This window comes from Pan paniscus, chromosome 4 (genome assembly GCF_029289425.2).
Source record: "Pan paniscus chromosome 4, NHGRI_mPanPan1-v2.0_pri, whole genome shotgun sequence".
Classification (NCBI taxonomy): Eukaryota; Metazoa; Chordata; class Mammalia; order Primates; family Hominidae; genus Pan; species Pan paniscus.
The window spans coordinates 152,329,597-152,343,955 of record NC_073253.2 but is presented as its reverse complement, the minus strand read 5'-3'; the positions used below and the strand labels follow the sequence as shown (position 1 = coordinate 152,343,955).

General features: G+C 42.3%; 1 protein-coding gene across 2 annotated transcripts; it reads left to right on the top strand.

Annotated features, from left to right (window-relative positions):
• The first annotated feature begins 3,631 nt into the window (after positions 1–3,631).
• Positions 3,632–9,483, top strand: MED7 (mediator complex subunit 7). Of its 2 annotated transcripts, none has more exons than XM_003818983.6 (2): positions 3,632–5,584; positions 8,475–9,483. In XM_003818983.6, exon 2 carries the CDS (start codon positions 8,492–8,494, stop codon positions 9,191–9,193), a length of 702 nt encoding a protein of 233 aa, XP_003819031.1. In that variant the 5' UTR covers positions 3,632–5,584; positions 8,475–8,491; the 3' UTR covers positions 9,194–9,483. The 2 variants fall into 2 exon arrangements, with proteins under 2 accessions (XP_003819031.1, XP_008970648.1); XM_008972400.5 differs by having other exon boundaries at positions 5,551–5,922.
• Positions 9,484–14,359: the final 4,876 nt, after the last annotated feature.

The window sequence follows — 14,359 nt, the reverse complement described above, 5'->3', positions numbered from 1 at the left end:
TGGCTCCTAAAACGCAAGTCTGCCGATGCTCCCGGCTGAATAAATAACCTCTTCCTTCTTTAATCCGGTGTCTGAGGAGTTTTGTCAGCGGCTCGTCCTGCTACAGGTGGATCACCTGAAGTGAGGAGTTCGAGACCAGCCTGGACAACATGGTGAAACCCCATTTCTATAAAAGTAAAAAAATTAGCTGGGCGTGGTGGTGTGCATCTATAGTCCCAGCTACTCGGGAGGCTGAGGCAGGAGAATCACTTGAACCTGAGAGGCAGAGGCTGCAGTGAGCCGAGATCACACCATTGCACTGCAGCCTGGGTGACACAGTAAGAGCTTGTCTCCAAAAAAAAAAAAAAAAAAAAAAAAGTGCATCGTTAAAACCATATACAGTATATGAGCTTATAAAAATCAGGAAGAAACAGGGACTGGAGATGAAATTTTTCTTTTCTTTTCTTTTTTTTTTTTTTGAGACGGAGTTTCACTCTTGTTGCCCAGGCTGGAGGACAATTGTGCAATCTCGGCTCACTGCAAACTTTGCCTCCCGGGTTCAAGTGATTCTCCTGCCTCAGTCTCCTGAGTAGCTGGGATTACAGGCGTGTGCCACCATGCCTGGCTAATTTTGTATTTTTAGTAGCGATGGGGTTTCTCCATGTTGGTCAGGCTGGTGTCGAATTCCTGACCTCAGGTGATGTGCCTGCCTCAGCCTCCCAAAGTGTTGGGATTACAGGCGTGAGCCACCATGCCCAGCCTTTTTTTTTTTTCCGTTTTTTTTTTTTGGCAGAGTTTCACTCTGTTGCTCAGGTTGGAGTACAGTGGCGCTATATCAGCTCAAGCAATCCTCCTACCTCAGCCTCCCAAGTAACTGGGACCCCAGGTGCATGCCACCATGCCCAGCTTGGAGATAAAAAATTTTACTTGCTATCTTCCAGTGATTCTGCCGGGCTGATCAGCAAGCCAAAGACACAATGTAACTGACTAACAGACTCTCAGAGATTATTATCTATAAACCTGCCTACCAATGACAGAGGTAGTAAGGCCAACAAAATTAACAAGTTGCTGTAACAATTCGACTTCTATAAGCATAAATAAACAAATAAAAGGAGTTTTGACCCTTACTGGGCATCAAATACAAAAATTAACCCCAAAAGGATCATAGACCTAAACGTAAAACTTAAAATTAGAAAACTTGTAGAAGAAAACAGAGGAAAAATCTTTGTGACTTTGAGTTAGGCAAAGATTCTTGGAAAGGACACAAAAAGTATGAGCCATAGAAGAAAATAATTGATAAACTGGTCATCACCAAAATAAAAAAACTCTGCTTGCTGAAAGACACTTAAAAAATGAAATGATTAACCACAGACTAGGAGAAAATATTTGTAAAAGACATATCTTATCAAGGACTTATATCTTGTGTGTATTTGTGTGTGTGCACCCTTACAATTCAATAGTAAGAAAACATGCCAGTTTAAAAAATGGGCAAAAATTTTGAACAGACAGTTCACCAAAGAAAAGATATACATGGCCAGTAAACACATGAAAGATACCCAATACTAAGGAAATGCAAATTAAAATCATCATACAGATATTAGAATAGCAAAAAGTAAAAATTAAAAGGATAATACCAATTTGCAGATTGAGGGCAACTATACCTCCGATAGATTGCTGAGAAATGAAAAATAAGCAGCCTCTTTAGAAAACTGCTTGGTAGTTTCTCATATAGTTAAACATATAATTATTGTAATGTCCAGCAATTTTGTCACTATGTTGTTATCCAAAAGAAATGAAAACATATGTCCATACAATTGACTTGCATGGGAATGTTTATAGTAGCTTTGTTAAGAATCACCTCAAACTGAAATAACCCAAATGTCTATTAACCAGTGAATGGATACATGAATTACAGTATATTCATACAATGGAATATTCCTTATCTGTAAAAAGGAACAAAGTATTATACATTGAACAACACTGATGGACTTCAAAAGTATTATGCTAAGTGAAAGGAACCAGACACCAAAAACTACATACTTTCTAATTTCATTTATATGACATTCTGCAAAAGGTAAAACTATATGAACAGGGATCAGATCAGTGGTTACTAGAGGATGGGGATAAAGGGAAGGAATTGAAATAAAAAAAAGTTGTTCGGGGTGATGAAATATTCTACATGTTAATCCGGGTGGTAGTGGTTTTATGCCAGTATGTATTTATCAAAACTCTTATAACTATTCACCTAGAGTTAATTTTATTCTATGTAAAGTATCCCTCAATAAATCTAAATTTTAAAAAATCAATAGGGTGGAAACTAAAAATTTCTGCTTGTCATTTAGGTTCAAATGACAGCGATGTTTTTTATAACGTGCCAAGATCCTAAGGGAGGCAAGAAGTCGGTTACTGTATGTCTTTGCCCATTTCTACCCTTTCATCTCCCCCGCTCTTTCTTTCTTTACTCACTAGCTATGGAGCACACAGGCTCCCTTCCTCTCTCTAATTCAGAAAGATCATGGCAGCCCCACACTCTTTGCATTTGCTGTCTCCCAGATCTCTGCACAATTCACTCCTTCATATCTTGTTTCCAAAGTTAACCTTCAGTGAGAGGCTACCCTGACCACCCTGTGTAAAGTAGCTATTCCCCAACCCACATCACTATCACATTAATCTGTATTATACTTTCCCCCATAGCCCTTATCACTATTCGAAGTTTTTACTTGTTTGTATACTTCTTGTCTGTGTCTCTCTAGAACACCTTCTAGAAAGAACACTTTTTTCAAAGGCCCCACTGGCTTTTGTCTGTCTTTTTAGCCTTCTAGACCAGTGCTGGCACAACAGACACACAATATACAGATTTATTCAATGAGCATATTCCTTGTTAAGCTGTAGTAGGCATCTTTAAGTAATAAGCTTTCCATTGAGATTTTACCAATAGAGTCATATAATTAAATGTTTAACACACATCATATTGTCACTAGCCCTTCTCATGATATGGACTTCATATCCATTATTCATTTGAAGTTTATTGGAAAGAACACTAGATTGATAGTCAAGAGTCCAAGATTCTAGCCTTGATTCTGCTACTAACTGTTAAGACACTGCACCTTTGGGCCCAGTAATTCTATTTCTAGAAATTTATTTCAAAGAACAAAATTGGACACATGCAAACATATATGCACCGGGATGCTCATCATCCTGTGTAGTTACACTGGCTCAAATTTGGAGAAAAATAATTTAACACAATGAGGATTTGGCTAAAGAGACTGTGGTATAACCACCAAAGCCACACTATGAATTTATTTGAAAGTGATGATTGTATTCATTTTGTTTCTTATTCAATAAACACTTATTGAGTATTTGCCAATTTCAGGCACCGTTGTATGTAGGTTCAAACACAACAGCAGTAAATGAAACAAAGGTCCCATGCTCATAAACCTGATATTTTTGATGGATAAGAAAGGCAATAAAATACATAAATATACTATATAAGATGATTTCAGATGATGAGAGGTTCTATGAAAAAAAGATAATACATAGTAAGGGTTTCAGGGGCATCTCCCAAGAGAAAGATTTGGGATGGGATGCGCTATTTTGTATAGAGTACTGTAACCCCAGAAGAACTCTTTGAAGTCACATTTGACCAGAAACCTGAATGAATTGAGGAAATGAAGCCGGGCACGGTGGCTCACGCCTATAATCCCAGCACTTTGGGAGGCCGAGGCGGGCGGATCACGAGGTCAGGAGATTCAGACCATCCTGGCTAACACGGTGAAACCCCGTCTCTACTAAAAATACAAAAAAATTAGCTGGGCGTGATGGCGTGTGCCTCTAGTCCCAGCTGCTGGGGAGGCTGAGGCAGGAGAATGGCGTGAACCTGGGAGGTGGAGCTTGCAGTGAGCCGAGATTGGGCCACTGCACTCCAGCCTGGGTGACAGAGCAAGACTTCGTCTCAAAAAAAAAAAAAAAAAAAAAAAAAAAAGAAAGAAAGAAAGAAGGAAATGAGACGTGTCAATATCTACGCAAAGAGTTCCAGGGAAATGCATTGGCCCCAAGGCCGGGATGTACTTGGCAATTTTGTAGGGCCTGTGATATAGGCCAGGGGAAGGATGTCAGATTTTATTCTAAAAGTCATAGAAAGCCTTGGAGGATTTTGAATAGAGGAGTGATAAGACCGGTCTTATATTTTAAGAAGGTGTGGTAAATAGACTAAGGGAGGACAAAAAATCAAAGAAGTCCAGGTGAGAGATAATGGTGGCATGGCATAGGACCATAGCAGTGGGAACGGTGGTCAGTCATATTTGGAACTTTATTTACTTATTTTTAAATAGATCTAATGCAAAAGGCTGGTATGGCAGTTTCGGTGGGGTATGTGAGAAAGGAGAAAAAGGTGATTCCTTCGATTGAACATTTGCAATTGAGTAAAGTGCTACTGGGGAAAGATGTCTGTCACCACTGGATATGAGGGTCTGAAGTGCAGAGGAAACGGTGTTCCAGGGCCTGCATGTAATCATCCGGCTGATATCTGACTGAGAAGTGGTTGGAGAACTGAGTCCTGGGGCAATCCAATAATCAAATGTGCCAAATGCTGCTGACAGATGGAGTAAAATGAGGACTGCGAACGACCATTGGAAGTCACTGGTGCAGGATACATTGCGGTCAGCGGTGAGAAGAAAAGCTGGATTGGGTTATGCTCAACGTAGATGGATTTCTTCAGGAAATAAATTGATACGTGCGGGGGATTTAAAATGGGGGAGTCCGGAAGTGGTGGTTCACGCCTACAATCCCAGCACTTTGGGTGGCCGAGGCGGGCGGATCACTTGGTATCAAGAGCTCGAGATGAGCCTCGCCAACACGGTGAAACCCTGTCTCTACCAAAAATACAAAAAAAGAAAAAAAAATAGCTGTAACCCCAACTACTCGGGAGGCTGAGGCACGAGAATAGCTTGAATCCCGGAGACTGAGGTTGCAGCGAGCCGAAATCGCGCCACTGCAGTCCAGCCTGGGCGAAAGAGACTCCGTCTCAAAGAAAAAAACAACAAAAAAACCCTGCATGTCTATATTTTCGAATTTGTATGTAAGACGTCTTAATTGTATGCGTTAAATTAAAAAAGGACAAAAGGAATGGAACTACCAGCAGCGACTAAGTCAGTAAAAGAGTGGTAATTGGGAAGGGGGTGGAATATACACAGGCGCAATAGCAAGCGTTTCTTTTGGAGGTTATTTTCGTGTCATAAATTTCTAAATTCACGTTGTCTTACAAGAGCATGTTAAACATTAAAACATAAGATTGTTTCTGGTCAATAAGGGGTCTATAAAAAATAAAGCAATAAGGTGTCTTGTTTAATTTTATACCTTAATTAAAAAAGAAATAAACGGAACCCTCAGCTACGACTTTTAAGAGTCAGTAACGGGGGGATGGGAGGAGTCAAATATACGTAGGCGCAACAGCGAGGGATCGGTCTGAGGCGGATCTAGAATTTCGTTAAAGGACAGCTCGTACAGCCAATCAAGGACAGAGTCGGTGGCTTCTTCCCGGAGGAGACCGGAAGTTGGTTTCGGCTGCAGAGGGGAAGGCGGCTACCAGTGTAAAGCCAGAGCTGAGGTGAGTGGGCGGCAACGGTTTGGGGCCGCCGCCTGTGTGCGTTTTTTTCTTCCGGACCCCGCAGCTTCCTCTGTGCTGGGCTGGGAACTGGGGAGGCATGACTGAGTTCGGCCTCCAAAGGCGGTCTCTCGTCTTTCTCTCCCGAGTCTCTCCGAGAGTGCGGTCTCTCCGAGAGCGCGGAGGCCTCAGGGTGGACAGCCTGGAGGAGGGGGCTCTAAGCGCGGCAGTCTCGGGGCTTCAAGCGCGGCAGTCTCGGGGCTTCCTCCGTGTTGGGACGCCGAGCCGGAGTGGAGGTTGGGAGACCCGGCGTCTAGTCCCCGCGCCGCTGTTTTTCTAAGGTGTGTGGCCTTGGGCGAGTCATTTGCCCTCTCCGGCTCTTTGTAACATGAGAGTAGCCCTCCCTGCCCTTCCTTCTTCTGGGAGCAGTTATGAAACAGCTGAGATATGGGGGCAGGCGAGGGCGGTAGATCCCAAGCCTAATCGTCAGGTCCATCTGGAGAGGTTTTAAAAGCGACATTCTAGGGCCCATTCACAGTAGACAGAATGAATCAAATCTCTGGGGCTGGGACCCTGGAATGTCTGTCGTCTTCTGGTGAAGCTCCTTCTCCCCCAGTAGAACAAACACTAGATGTTGGATCTTGAGTTAAGAACCAGCTCTGATGCTTGGCTCTGGTTTTATTAAAAATAAGACCTCCATCACCTTTGAAAAGTTCCATCTAGAGAGACAGTAGAGAAAGAAATATAATTTTTGTGATACGCAAGTCCTTATTGTACAGTTAGATGCTTCACGGCTTAGGGATATAAGAGAGCTTGCCCTTTGGAGCTAAAGGGACCTGGGATAAGAATTCCTGTTGTGCCATTTATTAACCTTTTGATCTGGGGCAACCCTTCCCCTCATTGAGACTTCGGATCCTCACTTCTAAAATGAAATTGATAATAGAACTTAATTCGTGGGACCGTGTGGTGGCTCACGTGAGCCTGTAATCCCAGCACTTTGGGAGGTCGAGGCAGGTGGATCACGAGGTCAGGAGATCGAGACCATCCTGGCTAACATGATGAAATCTCGTCTCTACTGAAAATAGAAAACATTAGCCGGGCGTCGTGGCGGGCGCCTGTAGTCCCAGCTACACAGGCGGCTGAGGCAGGAGAATGGCGTGAACCCGGGAGTCCGAGCTTGCAGTGAGCCGAGATCGCGCCACTGCACTCCAACCTGGGTGACAGAGCGAGACACTGTCTCAGGAAAAAAAAAAAAATGTATTTTGAAGTACCAGATCACTGTTAATTCTTTGATTTTGGTAATTGTGCTTTGGGTAGAAGAAAACATTCTTGTCACGAGAAAACACACTGAAGTATTCAGGGGTAAAGGAATGAAAAACCAATAAAGCAAATGAAGGAAAATGTTAACATTTGGAGAATCTGAGTGAAGAATATGAAGTGTTTTTTGTGTATTCGTGCACTTTTTCTGTAATCTGAATTTATGTTAAAAGTTTTAAAATGTTTGGGTGTGGTGGCTCACGCCTGTAATCCCAGCACTTTGGAAGGCCAAGGCAGGAGGATTGCTTGAGCTCAGGAGTTCGAAACAAGCCTGAGTAACATGGCAAAACTCTGTCTCTACAAAATATACAAAAATTAGGCGGGCTTGGTGACATGCTACTGTAGTCCCAGCTGCTTGGGAGGTTGAGGTGGGAGGATCGCTTGAGCCTAGGAGGGCGAGGCTGCATCATCCTATGCACCACTGTGGCATAGTGAAAACTCAGGGCTGCGCCATAGCTGCCCTCAGTACCTCACGAATTCTAAGTATAATATTGCTTCTAGTAGAATACTTGCCCCACCCGATGTTAGAGTGTGTTGTATCTTGAAACTCTGATAACACCAATCTAAAGGAGCACTTAAGGATCTTCTCATTGGATGGTATACCTAGGCTTAAGGTAGAATAAGTAGAGGTTATTATGGCCATAGATACTGGGTTTGAACCTGGGGTTTGACATTTCTGTGATAGTTGTAGAGAAGTTAATGTGTCCATACAGGCCAGGCGCAGTGGCTCACGCCTGTAATCCCAGCACTTTGGGAGGCCAAGGTGGGCGGATCACCTGAGGTGGGGAGTAAAGAGACCAACCTGGCCAACATGGCAAAATCCCGTCTCTACTAAAAATACAAAAATTAGCCAGACATGGTGGTGCATGCCTGTAATCCCATCTACTTAGGAGGCTGAGGCAGGAGAATTGCTTGAGCCCAGGAGGCGGAGGTTGCAGTGAGCTGAGATCCGAGATTGCACCACTGCACTCTAGCCTGGACATCAGAGCAAGACTCCATCTCAAAAAACAAACAAAAGTTAATGTGTCCATATAAAATTGCATAGTATACTGTGACAAAAAGGGTATGGAACTGAATCATCATTTCATTCAGGAACTTTGGATAATAATGTGTTTAGGATTTAGCAATGTTAATTTTGTCAGAGTGTTTATGAGAGATACAATTAAGTATTTGCTATTGGAAATAAATCTGTAACATAAAACAAAAGTGATTGTGATATGAGATTGGGAGACAACCTGTGTAGTTTGGTTATGGAAGAGTAAAGAAATGGGGCATAAGTGGTGAGGGGCATGGAGTCCAGAAGATTTTCTTTAGAGATGAGAAGATGCTACATATTTTTTAATGCTGATGAAATTATTAGAGAATGGAAAATATGTGAATGGTTGAGAATATAATGCCTACTTAGAAAAGATGGCAGACTTTCCCTATCATAAATGTTAGTTTTAGAAACCAAGGAGATCATCTTGTCTTCGTCCCCAAACTGCTGGAAGAAAAGGAAGAAAATATTCCATCTGTAGTTATGGAATGTAACAGGTTTGTCTTGTGGCTCTAATAAATCTTTGGTCTGTGTCCATAGGTTCTTGATAGTCCACAATGGGTGAACCACAGCAAGTGAGTGCACTTCCACCACCTCCAATGCAATATATCAAGGAATATACGGATGAAAATATTCAAGAAGGCTTAGCTCCCAAGCCTCCCCCTCCAATAAAAGACAGTTACATGATGTTTGGCAATCAGTTCCAATGTGATGATCTTATCATCCGCCCTTTGGAAAGTCAGGGCATCGAACGGCTTCATCCTATGCAGTTTGATCACAAGAAAGAACTGAGAAAACTTAATATGTCTATCCTTATTAATTTCTTGGACCTTTTAGATATTTTAATAAGGAGCCCTGGGAGTATAAAGCGAGAAGAGAAACTAGAAGATCTTAAGCTGCTTTTTGTACACGTGCATCATCTTATAAATGAATACCGACCCCACCAAGCAAGAGAGACCTTGAGAGTCATGATGGAGGTCCAGAAACGTCAACGGCTTGAAACAGCTGAGAGATTTCAAAAGCACCTGGAACGAGTAATTGAAATGATTCAGAATTGCTTGGCTTCTTTGCCTGATGATTTGCCTCATTCAGAAGCAGGAATGAGAGTAAAAACTGAACCAATGGATGCTGATGATAGCAACAATTGTACTGGACAGAATGAACATCAAAGAGAAAATTCAGGTCATAGGAGAGATCAGATTATAGAGAAAGATGCTGCCTTGTGTGTCCTAATTGATGAGATGAATGAAAGACCATGAAAGATGTTTCTTTTTCTTTTTTTCCTTTTGATAATAGCATCATATATTAGTTCATTTTCTTTTGGACAGTCTTAAGAGAAGTTTCACTAAAAATGTAAACAGCTTTAATCTTGACTCCAACTTTTTCAATTATGAGATGTCATAGGCAGTAATTTCGCTGTATAACAAGCATAGACAAATGAGTATCCCTGCACTAAGAAGAATCACTTTAAAAAGCAAAGTGTTAGCTGCTGTTGTATGGGACATTCCTATGTTTTAGAGTTGCAGTAAAACTTTGATGATAACCTCAATAATAGCAAAGTTTTCGTCTTTGAAAAGGGGATTTAGCATTTGCTTTAAGAATGATAGATAAATGGATATCAAGCTCTATAAATGTAAAACTATGAAATCTTTAGACTTATTCCATTAAAAATTTTGCTTAAGCTCCAAAAAGTAGCGTAACATGTTGATAGAGAGGAGCCCAGTAGAGTTATAAAATAGAAACTTCATTTTTTCCTCATGACTGCTTCTGTAAACCCACTAGCTCAGTCTTTTCTCCCTATCCTGAATGGACTGTTGCAGGGAAGTCCCATAAATTGTTTTTTTTTTTTTTTTCAGTCACTCAGGTAATAAGTCCTTTGGTCATTTTAAGTTACAGACATTAATTTTAGTAATTAAGATGTCTGTGTCATTAGCTACACATTTTCTTTAAAGCTAAGCTCAGACTTGTTTAAGTCCATAATGGGAAAGGGGTGTGATGGCAGAGACTGCTAGGTGTCTGCCAAAGATTCTTGCTCTTTGAAGATATGTTGTCAAGATGTGGCAACCCAGCCAGGGACATTTCCCTACTCACAGCATCTCTGTGAGAACATACGACTAAGTTGTAGGCGGTGAAATGTGGGCATAGGAATCCAGGCTTGCCCCATAAACATTTCTTGCATGATCCTCCATTCTCTTCTCCCAGCTGCTGGTTGGACGGTCGTATCCAGGATAAGTTTGGAAGCCACCGAAGATGGCAAAGATTGTCAGTCTGGTTCTTTGAATGACCGTGAGGACTAAGTCTTCCTTTCAGTAACTCCACTCTGCCCCTAGCTAATTGGACTTTATATGAGCACGTTCTTCTCTTCTTCCCCCGACTGTCCATCTGCTCTTCCACCAAGGTGTTAGTGGAGAGTTGACCTTGTGTCTGAGGATCTCTGCCTGCCGTTTTCTTAATGTAGGCCCGTGGTTCTTAAAGTGTGTGGTCCTGGACCAGCAGCATTGGTATCACTTGGGGACTTACTAGAAATAAAAGTTTTAGTATAATCCATAGGTTCAGAAAAATAAAAAATAAATGAGGGTTCTCTGGCTCCATCCCAGACCTTTTGAACCAGAAACTTCTGGGTGTAGGTCCCAGCAAGCTGTATTTTAAGAAGCCTATGTGATTATGATACATGCTCAAGATTAAGAACCATTGAGGCTGGGTGCAGTGGCCCACTCCTGTAATCCCAGCACTTCGGGAGGCTGAGGCTGGTGGATCACCTGAAGTCAGGAGTTCGAGACCAGCCTGACCAACATGGGGAGATCCCATCTCTACTAAAATACAAAATTAGCTGGGCTTGGTGGCGCATGCCTGTAATCCCAGCTACTCGGGAGGCTGAGGCAGGGAGAATCACTTGAATCTGGGAGGCAGAGGTTGTGGTGAGCTGAGATTGCACCATTGCACTCCAGCCTAGGCAACAAGAGCAAAACTCCATCTCAAAAACAAAAAAGCACCATTGAGAGGCAATGCCTTTCCCCAGATGTCTACTTTTTTATTTCTTCCGTAGCCCCTGGTTTCTAGCATAGGGATTTGCTCAATTAAACTTTCATTGGTCCTAGAGCTAGCAAAATTCACATTAAAATGATTATAAGGGGCCTGGCGCACTGACTCATGCCTGTAATCCTAGCACTGTGGGAGGCTGAGGTGGGTGGATTGCTTGAGGTCAGGAGTTTGATACCAGCCTGGCCAACATGGCAAAACCCCGTCTCTACTAAAAATACAAAAATTAGCCGGGCATAGTGGCAGGCGCCTGTAATCCCAGCTACTCGGGAGGCTGAGGCACGAGAATTCCTTGAACCCAAGGGGTGGAGGTTGCAGTGAGCCGAGATCGTGCCACTGCACTCCAGCCTGGGTGACAGCAAAACTCTGTCTAAAATATATATATATATATATATATATATATATATATATATGTGTATGTATGTGTATATATATATATATATGTGTATGTATGTATATATATATGACTACAGGTCAGTTCTCTATGAAATGTGCATACTGTGCTTTCACAGATCCAGGGACTGTAAGTTATCCCTAGGTAGACACTTCTTTATCAGATAGGCAGTTGGTTGGCTAGTCTCAACTTTTGTTTTTTTCTGGTACGTAATGTGTTTGGTATAGACCTTTGGGCCTCAGAGACTCCAGAGGACATAGTTCAGGCTCTCAAGCTTAAATTGAAGTGGGGAGCATCACCTTGTGAGGGAGAAAGGTGGAAATTGCTTAGCACTTGAACAACTCTCCAAAGAAAATTCTCTTTCTTTGACTCTGAGAACCTTGAGGAAGGTGTTGGGTTGAGGTGCAAAACCAGTTTTTGGCTACTTTGAAAATCTTTGCATGTAAAAAACAGAATCACTTAAGAGCCACAACACTACTTATATATGAACGTGTGTGTGTTGGGGGGAGGGGCGTTGAGGGATTAAAATGCCACTGGGGGGCCAGGCACAGTGGCTCATGCCTGTAATCCCAGCACTTTGGGAGGCTGAGGTAGGAGGATGGTTTTAGGTCAGGAGTTTGAGACTAGCCTAGGCAACATAGCGAGACCGTGTCTCTACAACAAATTAGAAAAAAAATGCTATTGGGGAGGATCTGATCTTGCAGGTCTGTGACTAGGACCTGACATAAATTCCTAAAGTGTTCTGATATGAACTCTTGCTATTAGAGTGGAATGAAAAAAAAGCTCTAGTGGCCTTATATAAGGTCTTTTTAATCTTGTGTTAAAATATATCTCTGCACATCTGGTTGTAATGAATATTCTTGAAAGATTGATTCATTGAAGTGAGATATCTGGAAGGATCACCTTTTTAAGCAGCTTTTGAAATGACTAATGCCCAGGTCCCACACTGCAGAGATTCTGATTTCATTTTTTGGACTGGGGTACTAGCATTGGTTTTAAGAAATCAGAAGATGATTCTCTTGTGCAGTGGTTACAGAATGTTGCATTAATCAGTGCTCTGTTACTGCTGACAAAAACCCTACTTGAACTAATTTAAGCAAAAAGATGAATTTATATAAAGGATATGGGGTATGGGCTGGGTACGGTGGCTCACACTTATAATCCTAGTGCTTTGGGAGGTTGATGTGAGAGGATCACTTGAGCTCAGGAGTTTGAGACCAATGGGGGCAACATAGTGAGACCTTCTCTCTCTTACAATTTAATTAAAAAAAAGAAAGGATATGGGATATGTTGATTGAAGGATAAGTTGAATATATAAACCATGAGAAGGTCAGAAAGTGGATGAAGTTTTGAGTTAGTAGCCCTGGAGACCATCCTTCCTGTTAGCTTCATTCTCTTTACAGATGAACTTCTTTAATGATGTAGGTGGAGAACATGGCAGCTGACAGTTCCCAAGGGTTAAGCATTTCTATGTTTACCACTGTCTGGGAGTTCCCTCTCAAATGCAAACTTAAAAAAAATGAGGGGAGGTTAATTAACGAGCTAGACATGAGGAATTAGGGGTTGTATACTTGATTCCAACTGGGCAAATCAACTGGGACTTGGATCCCATAAGAATTTCACAGTCCCTGCTATGTCTATTTATGGAAGAGTCAGTCTGTCTCTCAGAGGAAGGAAGCGGTGCTGAGCTAACGATAACGAGAGATCTACTACAAATCAGGCACATGTGAACTTAATATAAATAACAAACATAAACGGATTGTACAAATTTGTATTCTCTTTATGAGAGTAGTTTTTCCCCAGCTATTCATTTATTCATGATATTCATTTGATGAATACTTACTGTGGTCCCCACTCTGCCTGATACTAGTTTAAGTGTGGGATGTGTGGGAAGGGCAAAGGAAAATGTAAGAAAGATAATAAGACGAGTTAATTTTTGAAGGTGATAAGTTTGTGTCTTAACCACTCAGCCATTACAGCACCTTCAGAAGAATCTTGCTTCCAGTTATGTTCCTATTGCCTGTTCAAAGCACCTTGTCCACATTATCTTCCCTTTTCAAGGAATGTGTACATTTTTTTTTGTCTTTTAAAACTTTTTTTTTTTTTTTTTGAGATGGAGTCTCACTCTGTCACCAGGCTGGAGTGCAATGGCGCAATCTTGGCTCACTGTAACCTGCGACTCCCTGGTTCAAGTGATTCTCCTGCCTCAGCCTCCCGAGTAGCTGGGACTACAGGCGTGCACCACCATGCCCAGCTAATTTTTGTACTTTTAGTAGAGAAGAGGTTTCACCATGTTGACCAGGATGGCCTCGATCTCCTGACCTCGTGATCCACCCGCCTTGGCCTCCCAAAGTGCCGGGATTACAGGCGTGAGCCACCATGCCCGGCCTAAAACTTTTTTTTTTCTTTTTAAGTAGAGAGGAGGTCTCACTATGTTGCCCAGGTTGGTTTCAAACTCCTGAGCTCAAGTAATCCTCCAGCCTCCCGAAGTGCTGGGATTACAGGCGTGAGCCACCATGCCTAACCTCACATTTGTTAAGGAATTTAGAAGGCAACTTTGCTAGGCACGGTGACTCACACTTGTGATCCCATCACTGAGAAACTGAGGCAGGAGTATCACTTGAGTCCACGAGTTCGAGACCAGCCTGGGCAACATAGGGAGACCCCATCTCTACAAAAATATTTAAAAATTCGCTGGACGTGATGGCACATGACTGGTTCCAGCCATTCCAGAGGCTGAAGTAGAAGGGACACTGGAGTCCAGGAGGTCAAGGCTGCAGTGAGCCACAGTCATGCCACTGCACTCCAGCTTGGGTGATAGAGTGAGACCATGTCTCAAAAACATAAAGAAAGGCAGCTTCAACTCATGCACTGAGCCCTGAGGTTACTGGGAATGGCAGGTGCAAATATCTCATGAGGAGATAGAAAGTTGGCATAATTTGGATGAGAAAGGCTACTATGGCTGCAATATGGTGAGGGAGGAGGTTGGAGC

Excerpts from the sequence above, each read along its gene's own strand:
- MED7 (XM_003818983.6), top strand. The coding sequence starts at position 8,492 with ATGGGTGAACCACAGCAAGTGAGTGCACTTCCACCACCTCCAATGCAA.